The 26162-nt window shown below is 47.2% G+C and overlaps 1 protein-coding gene across 1 annotated transcript in view; it reads left to right on the top strand.

The window, feature by feature from the left end:
- RD3 (retinal degeneration 3, GUCY2D regulator) overlaps window positions 1-17038 on the top strand; it is a 30575-nt gene extending 13537 nt beyond the window's left edge. Inside the window, exons 2-3 of the mRNA XM_024194827.2 lie at window positions 5750-6070; window positions 16603-17038. Coding sequence (XP_024050595.1) covers window positions 5769-6070; window positions 16603-16900 — 600 coding nt within the window. The 5' untranslated portion in view covers window positions 5750-5768 and the 3' untranslated portion in view covers window positions 16901-17038. The remainder of the gene's footprint in view (window positions 1-5749; window positions 6071-16602) is intronic.
- Window positions 17039-26162: the final 9124 nt, after the last annotated feature.

Here is a 26162-nt window from a genome sequence, read left to right on the forward strand (position 1 = left end):
TTTTTTGTCACACAAATGGACACTTTTCATTAAAATTTTTGATTTGCCAAAAAAGCCATTTTCCAGCAAAGAAAGTTTTTTGACAGAACATTTTTGACTAGCTCTATTATGAGGATTTCATTCTGCTTGTGCATGGCTGCTGCTGCTTACTCTGTTTTTAAAAAAATAGACCCAACTGTTCAGAAGAGTCCATTAATTCTGCCAGGCTTCATTTTGGAATGCCCAACTTGAGACTCCTAGGGACTGATTTTCAGAAATGCTGAGGATCTGAAGTCAAGGCCTCCAGTTGGACACTCAAAACCTGAGCCATCCCAAATCCCTGCCTTCTTTTGTAAACGTGGCTGTTAGCATGGTTCAGCCATATGGTATAAAGGGCCTAATGTTGGGACAACTCCAGGCTACTTCATAGCTTCTGTCTTCCTTGTTGCTAGGGTGACCAGGTAACCGTTTTCAACCGGAACACCCGGTGGAAAAGAGACCCTGGTGGCTCCGGTCAGCACCACCGACCAGGCCATTAAAAGTCTGGTCGGCGGTGATGTGGTGCTAAGGCAGTCTAGTCCCTACCTGTCCTGGCTGGCACCATGCTGTGCCCTGTAAGCGGCCAGCAGGTCTGGCTCCTAGGTGGGGGGCCACGGGGCTCCGCACTCTGCCCCCACCCCGAGCACTGGCTCCGCACTCCCATTGGCCAGGAACCAGCCAATGGGAACTGGGGGGGCGGTGCCTGCAGGCGAGAGCGGTGCATGGATCCTCCTGGCCCCCCCGCCTAGGAGCCAGACCTGCTGGCTGCTTCCAGGGAGCACACAGCGTGGTGCCAGGACAGGCAAGCATCCTGCCTTAGCCCCCCCCCGCTGCACCGCTGACCAGGAGCCGCCCAAGGTAAGCCCATGCCCCAACCCCAAGCCCCACCCCAGCCCTGATCCCCCCCAAAACCCGGAGCACCCTCTTGCACCCCAAGCCCCTCATCCCCGGCTCCACCCCAGAGCCCTCACCCCCAGCGCAGAGCCCTCACCTCCCTTGCACCCCAACCCCCTGCCCCAACCCAGAGCTCCCTCCCAAACCCCTCATCTGTGGCCCCACCCCAGAGCCCTCACCCCCTCCTGCACCCCAACCCCCAGCCTCAACCCACAGCCCCCTCCTGCATTCCAAATCTCTTGGCCCCACCCCCCAGTCTGGAGCCCCCTCCTGCACCCAAAACCCCTCATCCCCAGCCCCACCCCAGACCCCACACCCCCCAGTTAGAGCCCTCACACACACCCCGCACCCCAACCCCCAGCCCAGTGAAAGTGAGTGAGGGTGGAAGAGAGCGAGCCACCGAGGGAGGGGGAATGTAGTGAGTGGGGGAGCGGGGCCTTGGGGAAGGGGCAGGGGCAGGGCCTCGGGGAAGGGGTGGGGCTAGGGTGTTTGGTTTAGTGCGACTAGAAAGTTGGCAACCCAGCTTGTTGCTCACGCAGCAATGGATGAAGCTGATAAATGACACTGTGATATTTAACTGGTGCCATCACAACATTTGCATCATGATGCAATACTCTTCGTTTTGGGGCGAACCCTTTCAGAGTGTTAGGCCTGGATCCACAGGTGTAGGAACACCCTGTTGGAATCTAGTCATGCAAGATGCTGAGCACTAAAGCTGGTTGGAGGCGGGGGAAATCCCCCATGGAAAATTTTGACTTTTTTCGTCAAAAAAACAAAACCTCAAAACCCCAAAATGTTCAGCTAAAAACTAAAAAAAATTTGGGTTTTGAATTTTCAGTTTTCTGTTTAAAAAAAAAATAAAAAATGGTGATAAAGCAGATACTTCCTGTGAAAATCTTAATTTTGTTGCAAACAATCTTCCATTGGAAAAAAAATTAGATGGAAAATTTTTGGCCAGCCTACTGAGCCCGCTTATTGTGTTGACTTAAATATTTCCTCATGAGACATCTCTCCACACCTCTGATTATTCGGTTAGTCCCAAGCGTTTTGCAGAATCAAGGCCCTTAGCCCATCACCTGGTTCATATGCCCCTTTGAGTCATGGCATGTCATCTCCTGACTGATCTAGAACTGGTTGACATTAGCCTCTCTGTAACCTCCACTGCAAATATCCTTTGTGCCCATCCCTGAGGGCTAACAGACGGAAGCAGCAAGGCATGTAAGTGTTAGGAGTGTTAGGAGAAGAAAGAGTAGACGTTGTTTTGTGCATGCTCTTCTTCATGCTCTGAGCACCTGCTTCGGACTCTATACTGACCATTGTAATGACGATTATTGTTGACACAATAGAGTGCTGTTAAAATGACTACACTAGGAGGAGCTGGTTGGTGTTGAATGTTCTGCCCAAATACAATATAAACACATCCAGCAACACAGGTGCATTTAATTTGAAAATAATAGTCCAAGCATATGCATGCTTTCACTTCCCCCCAGGACAGCCCTCGTTGTTCCATTAATAGTTGTGATATTGCCTGTTTGTACAGTTCCAGCACACCAGAACAGTCAGGTCATCTGTTTTTAGAAGTCAGTGGGGGTCCCAGGGCCTTCCCTCGGTGCATGTAAGTCCTCCATTTAAATCAAAAGCTCTGCATGACACTATGGTTAATACAACTGCTACTGCTACCAGCAATAATATAATTAGAGATGAGCTGACCCCCAGATCCAAACCCCTTTGTGTATTAGATAGGAGGAGAGGGTGTTCACATTTGAATTCCCTGTTCCAGACCTGCCTCTCTTGTTTTGGTTCTGGGTCAGATCCTGAACCTATTTTCAGATGTGGCTGAAATATGAGAGTGGCTAGTCTTGAGAGTTCCACCATGTCCTGGAACAAGCTAACACTCACAACTGACAGGTTCAGCTGAAACAGTTTCAGGCTTTATTCCAAGAAAACAACACAGAATGTAGCAGGTAAGGAACCAGGCAGCTGTTGTGTTGAGGAGACTGTGACTGGCACTCACTGAATTCTTCTATAGCTGGCATGGGCAGCCTCTGGAAAACCAATAGGGGTAAACGATACTAATTCAATTACAAACCCTGCACAGGCTACCTGAGTTCCTTAAACAGCAATCAGGAAGATGGAACTTTTGTGGGATCAACTGATCTTGTGAGGCTTCTACTACTTGGTGCTGAAATCTTACGATGGCAGCTCATAGGACTTTAGTACCATTGAGCCCAAAGGCAGGATTCAGCCTCAAATCCAGGCCCTAGAGCTGAGCCTAGATCTAATCTGCACCTGCACACTCCTTCTTCAGCCCATCGTTACTGACACAAAATTGTCCCTCCAGTTCTTTTCAATTGAGGATGTCAAAGGATTTCACAGATGTTATTGGCCAAGCAAAGCGAGGCCCTAAACACAACTTGATGGCATTTCTATGTTTGTCTGTATGCAGCACAATAACTTTTGAAGGCCGCATCCAGTGAATTCCAGAACTTCACGGAATGTGCTAGGCATCAATGGGCAGAATCCGCTTGATTTTGGTGACAATCAGAAAACTTGAAAAACCGTTTGTAGGAGTGTCAAAGAGACAGACACAGTCCAACCCTGTTCCCGCATGTGAGTGGCTTCTCCTCGCTGCACTGCTCTCAGGACATTACATGGCACCCCACACACTTCTGCCCCTGCACAGGCAGGAAACAGGCCAGCCCCATGAAGGGGGGATACACTTTGTTGCTTATGTAGTTGAGCTGTAATGGTCCCTCCTCCCTCCCACCCCAGTCCCCTCTGGGTAGGGTGGCCATTCACACATTCCTGGAACACAGGGCATTCCAGTACTTTTGGGAATGGTGTGGGCCTGCCCCTGCTGGTGTGACATCAAATGTGCAGTGTGATAAGGTCACGCCACGCAGGAGGTGTCATTTTTTTAAAAGCATGTTGCTCTGCCCCCGCCAGCGTGACCTGTGCAGAGCAATATTCTCTTCAAAAGGGCATCCCCCATCCAATACTGGACAAAACCACATGCAGTTTTGTCTGAGTACGCGATGGGGGGCAAACCCTGGAAAAGCAAATGACTGTTCAGTTTAATACTGAATGAGTGGCCTGCCTACTTCTCGGACCCTGCTTCCACCACTAAAAATGCTTCCTCTAAGGCTTGGGAATGGGGGGGAAGCAGGGACCTGGAGGGGAGTGAGCATTGGCAGGGGAGGGGGAGTGGAATGGGAGGAATACAGCTCTGCCTACCTAAGCAACATACGCAATGAAGTGTGCAACCCTCTAGGAAAGAAGACACATGCAGAGCCCCTGGCATGGGGTTCGGGGGGGGAAGAATGGGACACCCTGGTATGGGGGAAGGGATCAGTCAGGGGGCACAAAGAACCCCTGGTGGTGGTGGGGTGCAAGGAATAGCTGAATAGAGTGGGGGTGGACGGGTAGCACATGGAGAGCTTGTGGAGGGAATGGAGAGATGCAAGGAGCCTCTAGTGCATGCAATGAACTCAGCTGACAGAAGCTGTGGAGTGTGTGACCCCTGCCCCCAATTTTATCAGGTCTCACAAAGCTCCTGTGGGGCAGGTCAGTATCATTGTCACCATTTTACAGATAACCTTTGTGTGCCTTGGTTTGTATAAGTGACTTGCCCAAGGCCAGGCAGCGACTCAGTGTCCAACAGGGCCGCCCGGGGGGCCAGCTGTCTGCTAACCACTGGCCCACACTTCACTGCCATTAACTAGGAGGAATTCCTTATGACCAGGGCACTAAGATATGTCATCAGATACAATAATATGCTGTGTTCATTAGCAGGATGTGTCTGAGAAGGGAGTGTAGCCAGAGTGAGCGCAGGATGTGCTGATTCAGCACACTGCCTCAGTCTGCTGGCAGGACTCGGGACCCCTCGCTGCAAACTGGAGCTACCTCTGCCAGTGGAAGCTCCAAGGGAGGGTGGTGGCGGTAACACAGCTTGTCCTCCTTTGGTGTGAATTCCTCCTGGCGTGGAGACTTTTGCTGGAACAGGAAGGTGTGAATGGTAGGAAGGAACCATAGTGATGGTTATGGTGTTAAAAACATGAGAGAGAGTGTGTGTGTACGTGTACATACAGGAGAGTCCCAGCTTTGCTCTATGACCTTGGACAAGTCTTTTTGCTTTTGTGTGCCTCAGTTTCCCCATCTGTAAAATGGAGATGATCATACGCGCTTTCCTATCCTCAGATCCTCGGTTGGCCACATGTGAGATATCATTGTAATTCACACTACTTTCCATCAGCACCAGTGAAGCTGCCCCCAATACCTGATCAACCCCTGAGAGCTCCATTGCTACTGGAAGATAACTGCAGGAACATTCAGGGCCCAGCTGTGGGTTGCGGATGGCGTGGAGCCACTCTGTCCCACAGAGAGTTTGGGGAGGATTGTCCTACAGTCCCTCTCTCAGCTCTCAAATATGCAGGGGTTTGGCAGTGGAAGCTGCTCAGGCTTTGGCCCTGCCTCTGTTCCCTTTAGTGCATTATTCTTCCCCATGGTTAAATGAATAGAGCAGCAGGCACTGTGCTCTTCTAAGCTCAGATGCTGTGATTGTGACCCGCTGGCCCTTTAATGCCTGGGCATAGTGTGTGTGTGGGGGGGAGGCAGTGTCTCCTTGCACCTTCCTTCTCCCCCTGCAAACCTGCACAAAGGCCAAGCACAATTGGGCCCCTATTGATGAGATTTTCAAAAGTGCTCAGCACCCAGCAGCACTTACTGGTCTAGGTGGGGAGGTGCTGGGTGCTGAGCTCTGGAAAATCCAGCACCGCAAATTGGAGAGATGCAGCGTACGCAGTGAAAGCATTAACAATAATGTGTTTTTTCTTTACAGGTAAAAGAACTGGGCAAGCATGTCGCTGGCTTCCTGGTTCAGGTGGAATGAGCCACCGAGCCGGATTTCCCAAAGGAGCCCCACAGAGATGGTGGTGGAGACACTAATGATGGAACTAGGCTGGCAGATCAAGCAGGCAGAGAAACAGCAACGAGAGAGAGAGAATGAATATCGCAAGATAAAGACGGGCGTGGACTACGGCTGGCTGGTTAGCTACCCAAAGCCTAAGCACAGCTATGACATCAGCCCAGGGGAGCGGCTGCAGCTGGAGGACATGTGCACCAAAATACATCCCTCCTACTGTGGGCCAGTCCTACTCAGGTACAATGGAGGCTTGTAGACACAGGACTGCTGCACATCCCACACAGTGAGGCAGATTTCCTAGTGGTTAGAACACAGGACTGGGAGTTGGCATGCCTGTGTTTCAATGCAGGCTGTGACAGTGACTCACTGTATGACCACTGGCCAAATAACCGTTGTGCCTCATTTTCCCCATATGTAAAACAGGTATAATAATACTTGCCTTGCACTGTTGGTATGAGAGTCAATTAATGTTTGGTGCTTTCAGATACCTCAGATGAAAGGTGCTACAGAAGTATTAAGTATTATTCATTATTTGTTATAATGAGAACCTCAAATTCACAATCAGAAAGCAACACTACATGTACGATCACACTGATATTTATTGCCATTTACTACAGCTGATTATTTCAAATGGAAGCAGAATGGTTCAAATGGAAGTAGTCTGGGAGGTTATGGGAACAAAGATCTAATAGTTTAGGGTCAAAGTTTGTTAATACAGGGGTGAGAGATGAAAGTATTTCCTGCTGCAAAGAAGAGATGCAAAAAGCAACTTCCAGCTGAGAGAGGCTGAGAACGAGCGCCTCGTGTTTTGACCAGCAAAATGCTCCATTTTGGCTTCCTTGTAGAGTTACTATGGAGGGACCACAAGGGTTTGTGTTTGAGACCTGTAAGATGCACATAGTCTGCCCAGACTCTGGCTGGGGTAAGCTCTGCTCACTGTTGAGTCAACCTCGAGAAGAGAGAGAATTATTTACATTTGATATTAAAGATGGGGTCTGTTTCTCTTCCCATTTAAGGCAGTGCAGATCAGTAGTGACTCCACTGAAGTCAATGCAGCGAGCCTGGTGTAATCAGGAGTGACTCCAGTGAGTAGTGCACTTTCCCTGGAGTAAAACTGATTCAAGTGAGAGGAAAATCAGGCCCTGAGCCTCTCTCCCTTTCTTTTTGTTTTTTTAAGATACATTTCCCATTGTTTTGATTAGGAATCAAAAGATTGGCGGGGGGGAGCTTATACCTTTTTACAAGCACTGAACGTATATCCCAACGGGGCTAATGCTCTCCTGTTTCCCTCTCTCTGGCCACCAGTGCCAACAATGAAGGGAAGTGAGCCACAGCACACTCTGGGGCCCTTCTGCTGCTGCCTACGGATCCTTCCTGCAAATGCAAGGAGACTGGGAAAGGCACTCCTCTTCCCCTGGTGGGGGAGTTGATTCATTCCTGTGGGATGGGATGGGGAGATTGTCAGAGGCTCCTCTGTTCCCTTGCAGGGCTCCCAGGTGATGGCAGAGTCTAGGATTTACTGATGGTTTAAACCAAAATGGCCAAATTGGCCCCTGCAGGGTTTTACCAGTATTATTCATCTGAAAGCAGAACAGTTCAAAACAGCACTGGCCATACACTCATTCACACCCAGAACACAGAACCCATTATAAACCACACAGGAAGGAACGGAACCTGAGCTCTTTTCCCCTGCCTCTGGAGGACTGAGCAAGGATCCTCTGGCAGATGGGCGCATCCCATGAGACTGGCTTCCTGTGATGGCAGTGGGTGGTTACTGGCAAAACTTGAGGCTCCCATCTTCTAATGTATAAGCCCAAAATCAGTCTGACTTACAGCACAGTTCATTTTCTCCCTGGGTCAGATCACAAGAGGAGCTGAGCATTTGCATCTTCCATTGACTTCTGTGGCTCCTGCAGGTGCTCAGCCTTGTTCAGGACTTGGCCCTACATTGCAGTGAGTACATCTGCTCCCTAGTACTAGTTGGCTGTGTTTGTGAAGCAGTTGTGACTAAGGACAATAGGACATAACCTTCCTTATTAAAAAGGATCCATCATCATCATCATTAATTGTATTACAGTATCACCTAGAGGTGCCGGCCAAGGCCCATTGTGCTAGGCACTGTACGTGCACAGAGCCAGAGATACTCCCTGTCCTAAAGAGCTTACAAACTATTAGACGAGACAGGCAAAGGATGTATTATCCCCATTTTTCAAATGGGGGACAGAAACTTGGGGACATTAAGTGACTTGCCCAAGATCACACAAGATATCTTTGGCAGAGCTGGGAATTCAGCTCAGAGCTCCAGAGTCCAGTGACTTAATCTCAGACCATCTCACTCTCAATCCTTCCTCTCTCAAAAAAAGAGAGCATCCCATAACATTCTGTCATGCTATAAGTATAAAGATCACCACTAGTTTAAACACAACTGCTTGTAAAATAATCATCTTGCATTTAAAAAGACCCACAAACTTGTCATTGGAAATTCAGAGGCTGCACAAACAGTTGTAGCTTAGAAGAGGAGCCTTTGAGTGAGACAGCATACAATTCTGCATAACGTGTTCCAGTGAAGTGCAGATAAAAGGTTCATCGGGATTGCACAATAGCTTTTCCTTCCAGCTCAGGCATTTGAAGGGCTACTGTCCCTTTTTGATACTCAGCAAGTTGATTATAATAGTCAGACTCCATTGTTAGGGGCTATGTCATAAAATTGCAGGGTTCATTCTGTTCATTGTATTTGCTATTGTTGGGCAGGTCTCTTCCTTTGATAATGTGAATGAATTGCTAAATTAAGAGTCATAGTAAGAAAAAACATCCGATATCTTTTGTCAGCAATGCCATGTGCTCCTCCAAAAGACCCAGGTGATTTTCATATGAGCACCCAAGTCATCATTTGACTGATATCTAGCAAAAGCAACCAGGAGCTTTTGCTAGATATTAGATATATGTCTGCAAATTCATTCTCTTTGGATATTAAAGTTTTTAAATTAAGATTGTCAGGTCAAACTGGCCTAGAATGTAGGTATTGTACAAAATGAGCATTTGCACAACCTAACACAAATAGATATGTTTCTCTGGTGGATTTTTTTCCTTTTCAAATTCAAGAGGGATCTAGAAATAGGCCCAAAATGAAACCTTAAATTCAACTACCTTTTCCATCAAATTCCAAGGGATTCTGATTCATCTCCTGCCAACATAAACCTACCTCATTCAGTTTTGCTCTGGGTTGAATTCAAAACCAAAAGACACCTGTTTTATATATCTAGGGTGAAATCTTGGCCTCAGTGAAGTCGATGGGGGTTTTGCCATTGACTGCACTGGGTCTATGATTTCGATCCTAGTACCCAGATGCTAGAGCAGGGGTCGGCAACGTTCGGCACGCGGCTCGCCAGGGTAAGCACCCTGGCGGGCCAGGCCAGTTTATTTACCTGCTGACGCGGCAGGTTCGGCCGATCGTGGCCCCCACTCGCCGCGGTTCGCCATCTCGGGCCAATGGGGGCGGCGATCGGCCGAACCTGCCGCATCAGCAGGTAAATAAACTGGCCCGGCCTGCCAGGGTGCTTACCCTGGCAAGCCGCATGCCAAACATTGCCGACCCCTGTGCTAGAGTGATAGGCACATTAGAAATGCTGACATTAGCCTAGATGGGCTGATTGATCCAGTTTAGATACATCCCACAATGGTGAAATTTTCAGGAGCATAGTTGATCTCACAAGCTTTCTACAGTTGGATATGAGATTGTGCAAGAACAGCTTGTTGGATTTCACTGCTCTTGAACTTCAAACCTACCCCTAATCCAGATCTGATCACTGCCTGTTTGGCTCATCTTTTGCCGAAAGCGAAACTGACTAGAAACACAAGTGAAACCACCCACTCTGTTTACCTTGTCCAAGATGGAGAGAAATGTAAAAAAATTGCGTACTTAAGAGCAAATCAGATTTTATTAAACAAAGGTATCATTAATACCACAGGTTATTAAGGGTTATAATTTAGTAAGGACTATAAAAAAGGAATCAGATTTTATAGTTTACCTGACATTGAATGAGAAACAAATTACTGAGATCAAAAGTTTATTTGCTTACAGTTTACTGGCTTAGCTGCGAAGCTGATTTGTTTGGAGGGTGGGGGTTGGTGTGAACAATGCAATCTTTTGAACGTTAAGTAATTTTCTACAGTAAAGCTGTTTATTGCTGCAAAGTATAACCAAAATGTTGTTTAACAAAATAAATTCGGGAATCAACTAGCGGCTTATCATCAGCATTTAGCAGTTAATAGTTTATTTAAGCAATTCAAACAACATATAGCCCCACTTCAGCAAAGCACTTAAGAATCTGCATAACTATAAGACGTTCTTAAATCCCACCAAAACATATACTTAAAGTGAAGCCTCATTCATGCTTAAGTGTGTTTCTGAATTGGGGTCATAGAAAGAACATAAACAGGCATGGTTAGTGCATTGCTCACAAAATGGGCTGGCGTACAGCACAACCTGAATCAACGCCAACTTCCACTGGACAATTCCCTGTCCTAAGAAACTACTTTTAACCTCAGATAATTTAAAGAACAGCTTTGTTCACAAATTATGCTTTGTAAATAAAGATGTAATCTTCTGATGAGTAAGAAAATGCTGTTACCTACTCAGCACGAGGGGTTTTGCTAACCAGAAAGGATTGTCTGCTTTGAAATTATTCTCTGACAGAACGCTAGGGTGTTAATCCAGCCTAGAAGAATGGTGACCCTGATTCCACTGAACAACTGCATATAAGAACTCTGTGTCCTAGTGTAACAATAGACACTGGAATTGATGGATACTAATCTCTGTGCCTTGTGAATAGTATTACCACCACTTCTGTGTCACACCTTTTACGCTGAAGCCAGTACTGCTGGATCAGTCAATATTGCATTCCACACTTTGACTGATACTCCTGCTAATCTGACTAATACTGGCATGGAAATGCTTAGTATATGATGGTCTCCATATCTGAGAAAAGATTCAGGAATGCACCAAGGGCAATTCTGAATGGCATCAGGGATGCTAACTGAGGAGATATCTGAGCCCTTAGTGATTATCTTTGAAAAGTCATGGAAGACGGGAGAGATTCCAGAGTACTCAAAAAGGGCAAATATAGTGCCAATCTATAAAAGGGTAAATAAGGACAACCTGGGGAATTACAGACCAGTCATGTTAACTTCATTACCCGGAAAGATAATGGAGCAAATAATTAAGTAATCAATTTGGAAACATCTAGAAGACAATAAGGTGATAAGTAACAGTCCACTTAGGAAGGAACAATCAGTTGCACACATATAAATTGGGAAATGACTGCCTAGGAAGGAGTACTGCAGAACGGGATCTTAAGATCGTAGTGGATTAGAAACTAAATATGAGTCAACAGTGTAACACGGATGTTTACTTTTTTTGCAACATTCTGGAATGTATTAGCAGGTAAGCAAGACACGAGAAGTAATTCTTCTAGTCTACTCTGCACTGATTAGGCCTCAACTGGAGTACTGTGTCCAGTTCTGGGCACTACATTTCAAGAAAGACGTGGACAAATTGGAGAAAGGCCAGAGAAGAGCAGCAAAAATGATTAAAGGTCTAGAAAACATGACCTTTGAGGGAAGATTGAAAAATTATGTTTGTTTAGTCTGGAGAAGAGAAGATTGAGAGGGGACAGTTTTCAAGTACATAAAAGGGTGTTACAAGGAGGAGGGAGAAAAATTGTTCTCCTTAACCTCTGAGGATAGGACAAGAAGCAATGGGCTTCAATTGTAGCAAGGGCGATTTAGGGTGGACATTAGAAAAAACTATCTAACTTTCAAGGTAGTTAAACACTGGAATAAATTGCCTAGGGAGGTTGTGGAATCGCCATCACTGGAGATTTTTAAGAGCACGTTAGACAAACACCAGTCAGGGATGGTCTAGATAATACTTAGTCCTGCCATGAGTGCAGGGGACTGGACTAGATGACCTCTCGAGGGCCCTTTCAGTCCTATGATTCTGTGTGCTTGTTTTGGTATGTAAGAGAACCCATACATTTTAGGAGGAAAACATAGTGACCCTGATTTTGTGATTAAACACTCTGCTCTGAGCAACCTCTGTAGCAAGTGTCTCTGGTTCTTTCTTGGCATGAGACAGTATTTGTCTGACCACTCATCCCTCTGTTGTTGGTGATGGCTCCTCCCCTGCAGCATCCAGTTAATATGACGGGAGCCATGCAGATTTCTTACCAGGGAGGCAGTTTGTTAACCATATGCCAGCTAAGCATTAGTTCTTGGCAAAGTCCTAGATGATGGGCAGTAGGGTTTAGTGAGTGGAATGTTCTGACTCCCTCCTCATCCTTCCTTCCTTCTTGGGTTGGAAACAGTCAGAATTTGATGTTTGTACAATTACTATATGCTCAGAAGAACATGTCTATCATTGGTGCTGAAGAAGGGGAAAGGTACACGAGAAAAAGATGCACAAACCCATTCTAGACGTTGAAATATGAGAAACAGGACCTGATGTGGGAAACCACCACCCTGCACACGATTTATTGATTACACCTCAGTCACATGAAGGATCCCTCAACAAGTGACAAACTTCAGGCCCAATCCTGCAGTGCTTACTCAAGAAACACTCCTACAGAGTTTTGCCTGAGTAAAGACTAAGGACTCTTATCTTACTGTAAGAAAGCACAGAAGTAAGATGATATCTATCTTGACTCATCCTAAGGGCTGGTCTACACTTGGGGGGGGAATCGATCTAAGATACGCAACTTCAGCTACGTGAATAGCGTAGCTGAAGTCGAAGTATCTTAGATTGATTTACCTTGGGTCCTCACGGTGCGGGATTGACGGCCGCGGCTCCCCCGTCGACTCCGCTACCGCCGCTCGCTCCAGTGGAGTTCCAGAGTCGACGGGGAGTGCGTTCGGGGATCGATATATCGCGTCTTAACGAGACGTGATATATCGATCCCTGATAAATTGATCGCTACCCACCGATACGGCGGGTAGTCTGGACGTACCCTAAGAAGCCAAAAAGCAACAAAATTAAATTGGAGGTGAGGAGGAAACGATCTGAGACTGTGATAGTCAATACTTTTTTTTTAAAAATTGGAAAAATTACAGAAAAATAAAAGTTTTGCAATAACTAGCTGTTCACAAAAGTGGCTTATGGATGAAAAAAGTTTGCTGTCATATATTTACTCTGTTAAAAATAACAATAAGTTGATTTGTCTCAGGAAAAGCAGTCTCTCCTGTGATGCACAAGTTGCCATGGTTAATATATATTTTTGTCCAGCAGCAGCACAAATAGACATGTAAACCTCAGCTGGAGAGTGAGCTGGCTCTTGCCTTGAGCCTGTGATAACCTGCCCACTCTTCCTACTGAGAAATAGTTACTTCTTTGTTCCACATATATATTTTGCACCTTATATCTAGGAACACCCCTTACTTGGTGTGACTGGAGTCCCAGTGGGGGCCAGCTATAGTCACTCAATTAGGGTGAACTGCAAAGAATGGGGCAGACAGTCCCCATAAAGCTGGTGGATATTCCAATACTTAGATTTACCAAACCAGCATAATACAGCTTCTTTATTACCTTACTGGTTTCTCAGAACTCCAAACAACACAGTTCCCTTAAAGTGATCCAGCCTCAGGCCTCCATGTCAAATATGATGAAAATTTCTGTAAATCTTATTTCATCATATAAAAGAAAAGGTTCTACCACTCCCAAAGGATTGGACACATTATCTCCCAGGTTATTGAATATTCCAGATCTTACCCAAATACACGCTACAGCTAATTCTTATTAACTAAACTAAAATGTATTTAAAAACAACAGCGTGAGTATGGTTAAAAGATCAATATACTTACAGACATGAGTTCAGTCCACTGAGGTTCAGATTCATAGCATAGATGGTGAGCTTTGTAGTTGCAGAGAGTTCTTTCCGAAATAGTTCATAGGTTATAGCAGGGGTCGGCAACCTTTCAGAAGTGGTGTGCGGATCTTCATTTATTCACTCTAATTTAAGGTTTCGTGTGCCAGTAACACATTTTAACGTTTTTAGAAGGTCTCTTTCTATAGGTCTATATTATATAACTAAACTATTGTTGTATATAAAGTAAACAAGGTTTTAAAAATGTTTAAGAAGCTTCATTTAAACTTAAATTAAAATGCAGAGCCCCCTGGACTGGTGGCCAGGACCCGGCAGTGTGAGTGCCACTGAAAATCAGCTCGCGTGCCGCCTTTGGCACGCATGCCATAGGTTGCTTACCCCTGGGTTATAGCAATGTCCAAATCTCATATTCAGGGCGTACCAGCATAACTAGGACCTCAGTCGTGCAACTCAAACGTCCCCCGATGAAGCCTAAACAGAGCTGAGATGACAGAATCAGGACCCCAGGATCTAAGGTGTTTAGCAGGACTTCGAAGGAGGTCCATCACCGGTACTTAGCTATAGAATTAACATAAGGCCATTTGCTTGTTCCTCCACCCTTAACAGGACATTTCAAAGAGAGATGAATACTGAGATATCCCGTGTTCACAATTCATTTAAATTCTAGGATGTTCTTTTGATCTCTGAGCTATCAGAATCCAGCACAGGACTGTTGGTTACATTGTCCACACTACTCGTACATATGTAAATACACAAAAACACAAACATTATCTCCCCACATGTCTTTTGAGGGTTATTTATTTTGCAGGATGTTTAACCCTTTCTAGCCATGCGTCACACTTGGCAATTCCTTTTGCTGCATTTATGTGCCCCTAATGTGGTGACATTTTAATGGGCAGAGTCAAGTGGCTAAATCTACATTCACATTTTGTTTAAAAAGAACGAAACCTCAGATAAATTATTTCAATCTTTTTTTAAATGTCAGTGAAAACAGGCTTTGGGGTTGTTTATGTTCATTGAAACATGCTCCTATTCAAATGCTGTAGACTTCTGTTGTTCATGAAAACACAGAAGTGAAACTGGCCATCCCAGTCTTGTTGGCCACCCTGTCCAACAGATAGGATGGTGAGAAGTTAATTTGATTTAGAAAATGATTTCAGTTGTACTAATCTGAGTTCTGAGTACTAACACAAGAATGTATCATCAAATTCATTCCTGTCGGGTGAAAGATCCCTTGAGGGCACTTTTCCTACATGCTGAGCCTACTTCATTGGTGTTGAAAAGACCTCATTTTTGGATAGTCCCATCTCTGGAAGTTTCTGACTATAAGGGAGGGAATAAAGTAAATCCATTTGCTAGTTGGACCTAGCAAAGAGCCAAGAACACAGCCTAAGGGCACTGCTTAAAAGCAACACTTTGCCAATGTGCCAGCAACATTGTCTCTGTCAATTAACATCTTTACATATTAACCCGTAAGCATCGCCCCTTCCCCCACTTGTTCAGTCCCTGCATCTGAGTCGGTCGGCCTATTCTTTTAAATGGTAAAAGCATGTGCAGCTTTCGTGCATCCTGAACTCTCATGTCAGTATGGGTTGATGGAATCAGACCCTCTCAGTCCAACTGGGAGTGTGCAGGGGTTCTCAGTGCCTCTGATAGTCGAAGTTCATTAGGGCTTTGTTACTGCATTAAGGAACTGTTCCAAAGTCATTGAAGTCAATGGGAGATCTTCCATTGACTGCAATGGGCTTTGGATCAGAGACTATAGGCTCAGTCTTGGCAGGTGCTCAGCACTTTTAACTCCCATTAGCTTTCATTGGAGCTGAGTGCACTCAGCGCCAGGCAGCACTGGGCAATGCTCAGATATGTTTACTGTGCTACCATAGGAAGTGAAGCACATTGAGATGTTTGGCTGTGTAAAACTAGTGTTAAAACACGCATTCAGTGCCATTCACCAGTACAGTTGTGCTTCACGGTGATATTCTTGCACAGTAAAGGTCAAACAGTTTGAATTTACACATGGATTTACTTCATCCCATGTGGAAAAGCCCTTTGGAATACAAGAGAATGATAATCTTGCCGTAGGATTTTAAATGAAACTATCCAATTCTATTGCAGAGATGTAATTTCCTAGTACATTCCATAGGATGGTTCAAAAAACCCATAGAAAGAACTTCATTCTTCAGGTTTTTAGGACAATTCCTGCAGCATCAGATTTAATTTCTATAGAAACCTATTGCTTTCATCACTGTTAAATTCTATAGAAGACTCTACAATGCTTTACAAGCATCATATAGTTTTGGTTTTATTAAATATATGCAGTTCTCAGCATTAAACAGTTATGTCTGTCTGTTCATGGGTGTAATTCACTAGCATTTAACTAGAACTAGAATATAGATGCTACCAGTATGAGAGTCGGGTGAGTGGAACTACATGCTCTCCAGGTGCAGGTGGGAACACAGCCTAGTGGTTAGACCACAGGACTGGGAGTCAGGAGTCGTGGGCTCTACACCTAGTTCTGCCACTGATTCACTGTGTGACCTTAGGCAAGTCACTCTGCTTCTCAGTGCCTCAGCTTGCCTACCTCTCAAATGAAATAATACTGTAGTGAGGCTAAATTCATTAGTGTCTGTAAACTGCTTTGAGAGCCTCCCTGAAAAGGTACCATAGAAGCATTATTATTATAAATACACCCTCATTTGCAGCACAGACCAGTGCTGTACCAAATTTGTACTGGACTAACAACTGTCTTATCATACATTATGAGCTGATGAAATACCCCCAAATTAAAGTGATCAAACCCATTCCCAATGGGAGTTGAATTTCTATATCAAACTATGGACTAATGCTCAGCTTTTTAAAAATTAAAGTTGTCCATTGATTGTACTTTTTCAGATTCCGGCAACTTATTGCTGAATACGAGCCAGAGGTACAGGAAGTAGCCCGGCTCTTCCGCTCTGTCCTGCAGGAAGCCACTGAGAAAATCAAAGAGGAAGAAGAGGCCAAGAAACTTGCGAGGCAGTGGAACACAAAACACAAAACCAGCCTGTCTCTAATGACATTTAAATCCCGGACCAGGATTTCCCCATTCAGCAGCAACATCAAGACCATTTCAGAGGACGTGGAGCGAGGCACTGAGCCAACCAGAAGAGTATGGAGTATGCCGGAGTTTAGGAGTGCCAAGGATTACTGACTATTAATAACCAGAATGAGATCTGAGCGAGAGCTGATTTGGTTTTTAGAATGAGTTAACCATTATCTAGCCATGTGTTATTTCACCTGCATCCCAGTTCTCTCTCTTTCTGTCCGCCTCTGTCTGTCTCTCTCTTGGGAGCTGTGGCCAGGGCCGGCTCTAGGATTTTTGCCGCCCAAGGCAAAAACAATTTTGGCCACCTGCTTGTTTTGCTGGTGCCTAGAGCCGGCCCTGGCTGTGGCTATAGTGACAGATGGTGTTGCACATAGTCTCTGTCACCTGTCATGTTAGCTTTGGCTATAATTTAGTGGTTTACAATAACTTGATGGTCAATGGTCATTTCTTATTTCAGTTTTATTGTTTCTGCTCATTGGAGAACAGTTTGGTGCATGGTGCATTACCACCACCCTCCCAGCCTTCTACATGGCTGTCTGCAAATGCAGTGCACCCAACCACGTGAGACTTGTAGCCCCATTGCGTTAAATGGGATTACGCATGTGAACATGCATCAGTAAGGCTTGCAGGATCTGACCCACCAAGTCAGGGTCCCTGATTTAGCTATTTGAGACAGACATTAAACTCTATTCATGTATGTGCTATAGAGAAGCCTCTTAAATCAACACTGATTCCAGCATATTTCCACTCAGTGTGATTGTAAAATAATCTATCTCTTCATGCAAAATAGATGACAAGCTTCCTAGAATGAGGGTCACATTTTCCATAGCAGCCGATTTTTGCATAGAATTGTGGATGCTCAGTTTTATGCATGCACACTTTTTTGCACGTGCAGGTCAGTCAGATGTCGAACTACCAGCTTTGCAGACACATGCTGTCTGCATGCACAAACATGGACTCTGGCATGTGTAGATACTGCACACATACAAGGCTGTGTGTGCACATTTGAGGCTCCATTAAAATCCTCCGAGTCCCTCTTAATTTTCATTTTTGTTGCAAGGAGAGATTAGGTTATAAACCCAAGTATTAAAACCCAACTGGATCAAAACTGTCTCATATTGAGACTCCCAGGCAATTCCAGTAAGTGCTACAGCTCATATTCCATTTAATAAGTAGATGCATTGAAATGACTGGCAAGGCTGAGTCTGAAAGCAGATTACTGGAGTATATAACCGGGGGGGGAAAAATCAGTATTCACATATAGGGATCTTTCTATGTCCCAGAGTGTTAGAGGTCATTCCAACAAATTGCTGACGTGATTTATTTCCGCTGTAGGGAAAGAATGTAGGTTCGTTTCATAATCTTTTTGTCCTGGATATTAAGAAGAGAGCTTTTCTGTATATAACGGGTTGATGGCCAGTGAGGCAATAAATCTTTTCAAGGGGAAAAAAAATCTCAGACTATAGCAAAACAGAGGTTCTGAAATTGGCCGTTTGAAGATGGAGGAAAATGCCAATGGAGATTTCTGAGTGGGCCCAACCTGCCATCCTTAGGGAGAACTCCTAGTGGAAGGACTGGCTCTGCTGTCTGAAAAGTCTCTGATGCTGCATCAGTGCTAACGCTTAACATCTAGGAGCTCTTCAGCCAGTGGGAAGACTCCTAGGGAAGGACGTAAGGGAAAGAGTCTCCCTGCAAGCTTTGCCTAGGGCAGTTTGACCCAGATCAGCATGATGGAAGGCGGGTTTGTCCCACCCCCAGAACCTGCTCAGCACCAGATATTGGCTGGAGGTGAAGCTTATTCACACAAGGGCCCTGTGTCGCTGGACTCTCCATTTGCCCTCCAGCCCACTCCCTGGCAGTGGGGTTTCCCACACTGGCACATGGCCCCAGAACTCCTTCTCTGGGGTGGGCAGCACCCTATGGGTACCCTGGAGAAGGTAATGCAGTCTCAGGCTATGTTAACTCAGGTAGCTTTACCATGACCCATGACAACGCTCATGCCCCTTGCTCAACCTCTCCCTGTACAAATACATACAGAACCTCGGACTGCCTCCTGAGGACCCCCCTGGAGCACAGGGCAGGGAGGAAAACTGCTGCAGAAGCAGCTGGTTTCTCCTCCCCCCCCTCCCTTGCAGGATGGTTAGTGGAGTGGCCCTGTGTGCAGTGGCCCTTCCATGGATGAGTCCTGGGGAAACAATCCACCCATGAGCCTATTAGAAGGGCTACACCGAGCTATTGAGCAATTTTGGCTTACATTTACCATTGGCAAAAACAGGCCCAGCTTCAGCCAGGTTCATAGGGTCATGGCTGCATACAGCAAGGGCACGTTTGGCCCTTTAGTCAAGCTTTAAAAGGAACAAATGAAGCAGAAACCTGAATTTTTCTTAGGGAATAATTTGTACTGTGATAATGTTAGTACCAGAATAGCTTGTTTTGTTCATGGGGGAGGGGGCGTAGCTTGGTTCGTTCATGGGGGGGGGAGGGGTTAGCTTGTTTCATTCATGGGGGAGCGGGGAGGTTACTATATTGGTACAAAGTGCAGCTTTGCTGGTAAAGTGGGTAAACCCACTAGGAGAGCTTTGCTGGTGTAGTAGACTGGTATTCCTATACCGGTAAAGTGCTCCTAGTGTGGACGTCGCCTCAGGTGGGAGGTGTGGGGGTGGGGTGGGCATGTGTGGATATTATAAAAAGCAGCTTTTGCTAGCTGTAGCGTGAGTTTCACAGGCTGTTTTTGGGCCACTCGTTCAAGGGGCAGGGCTGGCCCGGGGGAAGGACCGTGCAATGCTAGGTCTGACTTCTGCGGCATAGAATTAGAACATTCATGGTGTGGCTGACTAGAAAGAGAGATGTTTTTGTGCCCTCGAACCATCTTCCATCGCTTCAGGAAACTCTTGTGCTCTCCCAGAGTTCTGGCTATAACTTTGCCATGCTGTTTGTTGAGAGAGGGGGCAGCTAATCTGAAACCCGCCGCACTGGGTGCTGGAAGAGAGTGCATGGGTCACAGACCTTCTTCTCTCATAGGCACAGGGACTGCGTCAAATATGGCTGCAGTGTTCACTTGAGCACTAGGCAGAGGAAGTGCGGGGGGGGGGGGGCAGGGGAACACCTCAGCCAACCAGCAACACTCCAAGGTGGAATGGGCAGCCCTCTTGGGACAATGGCCACCTTCCTGACTACTCTGCACGAACAGGGCCTGGCCTGGCAAACCCTTACTCACATGCCCAAAGCCACTGATGTTGCTCCCGCAGTGCTGTGGGGAGTCGGCAGAGAAGGGAAAGCACACAGCACAAGCTGCCTGGTGCATGCAGCGTTTCTCCAGGACCCTCCACTCAGCTGCTCCTCCTACATCAGCGCCCAAATCACAGGCTAAAAGCAGAGCTGGGGGAGGACAACAGAAACTAAGGCCAGGACTAAATCTTCAGCAGCTGCCCAAGTATGTGCTGGAATAGCTCCTACATCCGCTCTACGTGAACCACTCTGGGCTGAGTATTCTGGCTAGATGCCCACTTTTGCACAGTGCTGGAAATTCTGGTCTCTTATTAGACGCATGGTCCTCCTAGAGAGAGAGAGCACAGAGGCTCTGGCTGCATTAATGAAACTCAGGGCTTCCAAAAATGAGATCCAGTTTGAGCTGGGCTACTTCCACTCGGGGTCAGAGAGAGCTGAAAATCTGACAATCAGATCATTGGTTTGTGACTTGGTGTTCTGTGTGTGTAGTTACATGTGATACCGTGTGTTTATTCGTTTGTTTTAGGATATAAATTTGGAGGACAGAATTAGCTTGGTCTTAGCTCTCTGGTATGTGTGCACTCACTGCAGAGGGAACAAGAAAACCTAACAGAAAAGCACTAATCCAAACACTTAAAAAACCCTGTGATCAACTTTTGTATGTATTAGCAAAACCACCTATTGTATTAAATGCTCTTGGATTGCATCCTATGGCACTGGAGTCATTTGTAGGCACTGGCATGTTCTGTATTGGCACCTTTAGTACTGGGTGTATCAATGCAATATGCGATGGATTTCTGAGCAAAGAGGGTCCTTGATATACAGCTGTTATTACAACACAGAACGTGTCTGCCATGCGCTCGTTCTCGTAGGAGGAAACTATATTAGTACCGACACCATCGGAGTACACTACAGACTTACATTAGCGGTAGCCCTCCCAGCACCCTTGAGAGACAGGACAGAAAGTTTCAGAGGCCTTGCTCAAACCCACAGCTGGAGTCCAGGTCAGCCCTGCGGTTACATCACAGGAGAACCTGGCTGCCAGGTCAATGTCAGGCCACGAGACCATTCCTTCTTTCTAACCACAGTGTCTATTTCCTGGAGAAGGACACAACTCTTCCTTTGCAGCAGGACAAACACTCAGCTTACCTTTTGCAGAATTTTCTTTAGGCTTCCAGTTGAGCCTCTGATATCAACGGACTCTCAGATGCCAAAGTGTGGGAGAAAGTCCAATCACGGGGCAAGATCAACCATTTAGAGAGGTCGCATCTGAAGAAGTGAGGTTCTTACCCATGAAAGCTTATGCTCCCAATACTTCTGTTAGTCTTAAAGATGCCACAGGACCCTCTGTTGCTTCATTTAGAGAGGAATGAATAAACGAAGTGCCAAATTCATCCCTGGCATGAATAATAAGCTTAGACGACCATGGGGTTACAGCAGGGCTGGAGCTGGCCCATCAGACCACTTTCAGATGCCGCCTCTGCGTGTCTGAAGAGAGGCAGCGACGTGGGGACCTGGGTGCGTGGCTGTTGTGCCCTGCTCCTGGCTCCCGTGAAGCCCATAGCGATCTCCCTTCTTGGCACCATCACAGTCACAGTTATAAAGAGCTCAGTTAGGGCATGGCCAGCTTGTTTTAGCTCAGAAACATCCAGCCGTGCCCCAAATTTCACAAACGTTGCTCCTCCTAGTCCCATCCTGGAGGAGATTTGCTGTGCTGTGCTGGCTGGGGATGGGGGAACAGCCAAGTCAGCACATGGGCCCATAAATGTTGCTTTTGCAGCATCCATACACCTATTTCTTCCACAAAATCATAGAGGGCCTGATTTTGGGCCATTGAAATGGACACACAATGTTTTCCACACCACCCACTGACACTAATGAGAGCTGGGGGTACCCGGCACCTCTGAAATTCAGGCAGCAATGCCCACAATACGTCTGCAAGATCATCTTCTTTGTAGAGCTGAGAGCCAGGGCCGGCGCTTCCACTAGGCGACCCTAGGCGGTCGCCTAGGGCGGCAGGATTTGGGGGGCGGCATTTTGCCGTCCTCGGCGGCAATTCGGCAGCGGGGGTTCTTCCGCTCCGCGTCTTCGGGGCGCTTCGGCGGAAATTCGGCGGCGGGTCCTTCACTCGCTCCGGAACCTGCCGCCGAAGCGCCCCGAAGACGTGGAGCGGAAGGACCCCCGCTGCCAAATGCTCTGAGCAGGAGCGCTGCCACCTAGGGAGGCAAAAACCCTGGCGCTGCTCCTGCTGAGAGCTTTAACAGCAGTAGCTTGGAGCTGCTTGACTCTTGCATCTGACGAAGTGGGTTTTTTACCCACGAAAGCTTATGCCCAAATAAATCTGTTGGTCTTTAAGGTGCCACCCGACTCCTTGTAGTTTTTGTGGCTACAGACGAACATGGCTACCCCCCAATACTTGACTCTCTTCTGTTTGTCACAATGTTGTACACAGGGGAATCGTGAATCAGAGTAGAGAGCTTATTTCACCTCTGTGTTTGGCACTGGTGTAACCGCTACTAGAATACTGGATCCAGTTCTGGTGCCAACAATTCAAGAAGGCTGGTGCCAAATTGGAGAGGGTTCAGAGAAGAGACATGAGAGTGTTTAAAGGAGTAGACAACATGTCTTATATTGCAAAGAGCTCGATGTATTTAGCGTAACAAAGAGAAGGTTAAGGGGTGACTTGATCACAGTCTGTAAGTACCTACATGGGGAACAAATATTTAATAATGGGCTCGGCAATGGAGCAGAGACTGGTATAACATGAGCCATTGGATGGCAGTTGAAACTAGACAAATTTAGACTGGAAATAAGAAATAAGCTTTTAACAGTGACAGTAATTAACCATTGGCACAATTTACCCAGGGATGTGGTGGATTCTCTGTCACTGCCCATTTTTAAATCAAGCTTGAATGTTTTTCTAAAAGAGCTGCCGTGGGAATTAGTTGGGGGCTGTTCTATGGCCTGTGTGATACAGGAGATCGGACTAGTGTACAACGGTCTCTTCTGGCCTTGGAATTTATGAATCTAAGTATATTGTCACACTGAACACAAGGCTCCTTCCTAATTACACCCCACTAAACAGGTGCCCTGGCTCAAGAGCACAAATAAGCCTCTGAGCCACTCCCAAGGTTTGTACAGCCACGATGGTTCAGCTGCCTCTCTGGACCCCCCTGGCCTCAAGAATCATTCTAAGCAGTATGAGCCTAAAAGAGAACGGGGGCGGGGGGGCTGGGACTGCCAGCCCCTAAGCTGATGGTTCACAACGCGCTACTGAGAGCTGTGCAGGGTGGCTGTACCATGGGCTGCCCTATTCGGTGAGCAGGCTGGCTGCATGCAGAGGGCTCCAGTTTCCCTGAAGAGCTGAGACCAGGGGTGAAATCCTATTGAACCCAATGGCAAAATTCCCATTGACTGCCGTGGGTCTGGGATTTCAGTCTAGGGCTGGCAGAGGGGCTCAGCGGGCGGTGGAGCTGATGCCACCAGGTCTCTTGTGAGCATTAAAACAAATAGCTTGCTGAGGTAGGAGAAAGCTTCCTCATGCCACTCCCATTGCTGGAGAGGGCAGCAGGAGGGGGACTCTTGCCAGAGACAGGGCGGGTCAAACCCAGCTTATTTGTGAGTGCCCCCTGCACATCCCTCCCCATTGCCACTGGGTTGCGGGGGAGGGGACACATTCAATCCCACCAACCCTTCCCCCCCCACCGTTATCCCTGTTTGAGCCTGACCGCCAAGCAGGGCACAGAGGCCACCCCCGGGGCCAGAGACGAGCCGTGTCTGCCCATAGTGGGGGGCAGAATGAGGGCTGCTGGCTTCAGCAGTATTACTGAGCATGTTCAGACCGTGTGAGCATGCTCAGTATGAGCCAAGCAGCAAATCGGGGGAGGGGGGAATGTGACCCTGCATGACCACCCCCCCCCCCCCCACACACACACATTGCCTCTGCTTGAGGCGGGTTTCATTGGCCATTTAAGGCCAAACTCAGCACCCCCTCGGGCACAGGAAGAGCTGCGCGGCTGGGCAGGCCAGGATGTGCATAGAGCCAGTAGGCGACAGCAGATGCCCTTTGACGGGCATAGGGATTTTAGGCACGTCGGCTTGGTATAGTCCAAAAGGCCAGGGCTCTGTCAGTTGGTTCAATCGCACCGTGAGCGTCGCTTTACAAGAGGAGGCTGGGGAGGGGGAGAAACGAGTGTTCGGCAAAACATCGACTATTGCGCGAGTTGGTTATTAGCAGCCATAAACAGTTTGGGGCTTTTCTCATTCTGGCCAATGGTGTTTGCTTCTGGCCCCCTGCTCCCGCCTCCCAAGGCCCTCTGCACATTTCACTGGCCGCCTCGTCTGTTATGCCTCCGCTCTTGCAGTCGCCCCTTCTTTCCCTTCCTCTTCTCTGCCCCCAACCTCAAGAATTTGTGTTCCCCCACCCAGCCCCACAACAACTTCCCCTTCCCCTTCCTCGTCCAAATCCCCCTTGTGATCCTAAACATCATGTGAGGCTACAAACAAAACTAGCAATTCAAAATCAAGCCAGAATCACCACGAGCCACACAGGACAAACGCAGCCAGCCACATGGTCTTATCCCTGCACGCCAGCCCCTCCCATCGTCTAGCAGCACTTGTCCAGGCTTTGTCTCTTCGGGCCAGGGACCAGGGCTTCCTGCCTGCAAAGTGCCATGCATGTTTATAGTGCTAACTAAGTCTAGAGAATGACTGACCAGTAACAGGCCCAAATCCAACGTGCCGTGCCTGTTCGCCACCCTTCCACACAAGCAGTGACCGGGGCAGCATACAGCTGTTGAGATTTAAGGAGATAAAGAACTAGGATTAAACAACTGCAAAGGAGCTGACATTCTCTGAAGCTAAGTGGTTTACAGCTGTAACCCAGCATTTAAATCGTAACGAATCTGTTTCCAATCAGGTCTGTGTGTTAATCGGTGCACCTCAAAATGGGCGAGCGAGGAGCGGAAACTGATGGTTTTACTCTAACCTAGTGCTCCTTAAAGTCGCTGCTGTGGTTGTATTTGCTCCTGGGCGCTAGCATGTGTTATTATTAACATTGTAGTAGTGCTTAGAGCCCCCAACCAGAACCAGGGCGCCGATGTGCCAGGCATTGTACATACGGAGCTCAGTCAGGGCCCAGGCGGCCCAGCCAGGGGCAATGAACGCTTGGGCTGCCCCAGGAGCAGCCTGGGAAGCAGATAGTGACTCTGGGTGTCTCCTGGTTTTGCTCTGCTCCACGTGCAATGGAAGGACCTGCAAAGCCCTGCCCAGTCCCAGCTACAGGTACAATGTGGAGTGGTAGCAGCCCTACAGAGCCTGCCATCCTCCTGGCACTGCTACTATGGCGTAGGTCGCTGGGGACAGAGGAGCGCCTTACTTCCTTGTGTCGCCACCATAACTGGGCCACAATCTGGCCCATATATAGTAACAGACTGTAAACACTAAGGGCCGTCTCAGACCCCGATCCCCTGAAGACCTGGCTGATTTTACACAAGGTGAGTGGTCCCTCTGAAGTCGTGCTGAGCACGTGTAAATATTTACAGGCTCAGGGGCCTTAATAAGGACAGCGATGGCGTGGGAGGGGGCTCTAATGTAAGCAGTGAAGCAGGTGATGATTTATGAAAGTGGTGTGACAGCTTTATAAATTAATGAATTGTGGAGCTCTCTCCTTTCTCCCCCCTTATAATACTCTAGTTAATACAAGGGACACCTCCATAGTTTGGTCACAATTACATTTCAGCTCTTCCAAATAATCTAACCTTGCGCAGTGACTGGCATAGCAGAGGGATGGGAGAAAACGTGAACGTGCTTTTCTGCCCCATGCAGCTAATCCTGGAGAGTATTACTTCATCTTTGTATCCCAGAAGTGCATAGAGGCCAGGTCAGGGCCCCAGTGCACTGGTCCCTGCCCCCAAAGAGATCACCCTCTAAAGGTGCCAGTCTGTTGCTCCTCAGTAGTGGAAGTCTGCCCAAAGAAATGGCTGAGCTACCTGCTAAGATCACTGGTCCTGCTGTAATCCTGAAGTGTAGCATGCTGGAGTGACAGGATCCTTGCCAATGACTGAAAGTCAGGCTGGCTGTCACTCCTTCTACGCAATTCTAGCTACAACCCTTTGATCTCACTGAAGTGCCTGTTGCT

The sequence above is a fragment of the Terrapene carolina genome, unplaced genomic scaffold (genome assembly GCF_002925995.2).
Source record: "Terrapene carolina triunguis isolate 2854851 unplaced genomic scaffold, T_m_triunguis-2.0 Scaffold120, whole genome shotgun sequence".
NCBI classification, from domain to species: domain Eukaryota; kingdom Metazoa; phylum Chordata; order Testudines; family Emydidae; genus Terrapene; species Terrapene triunguis.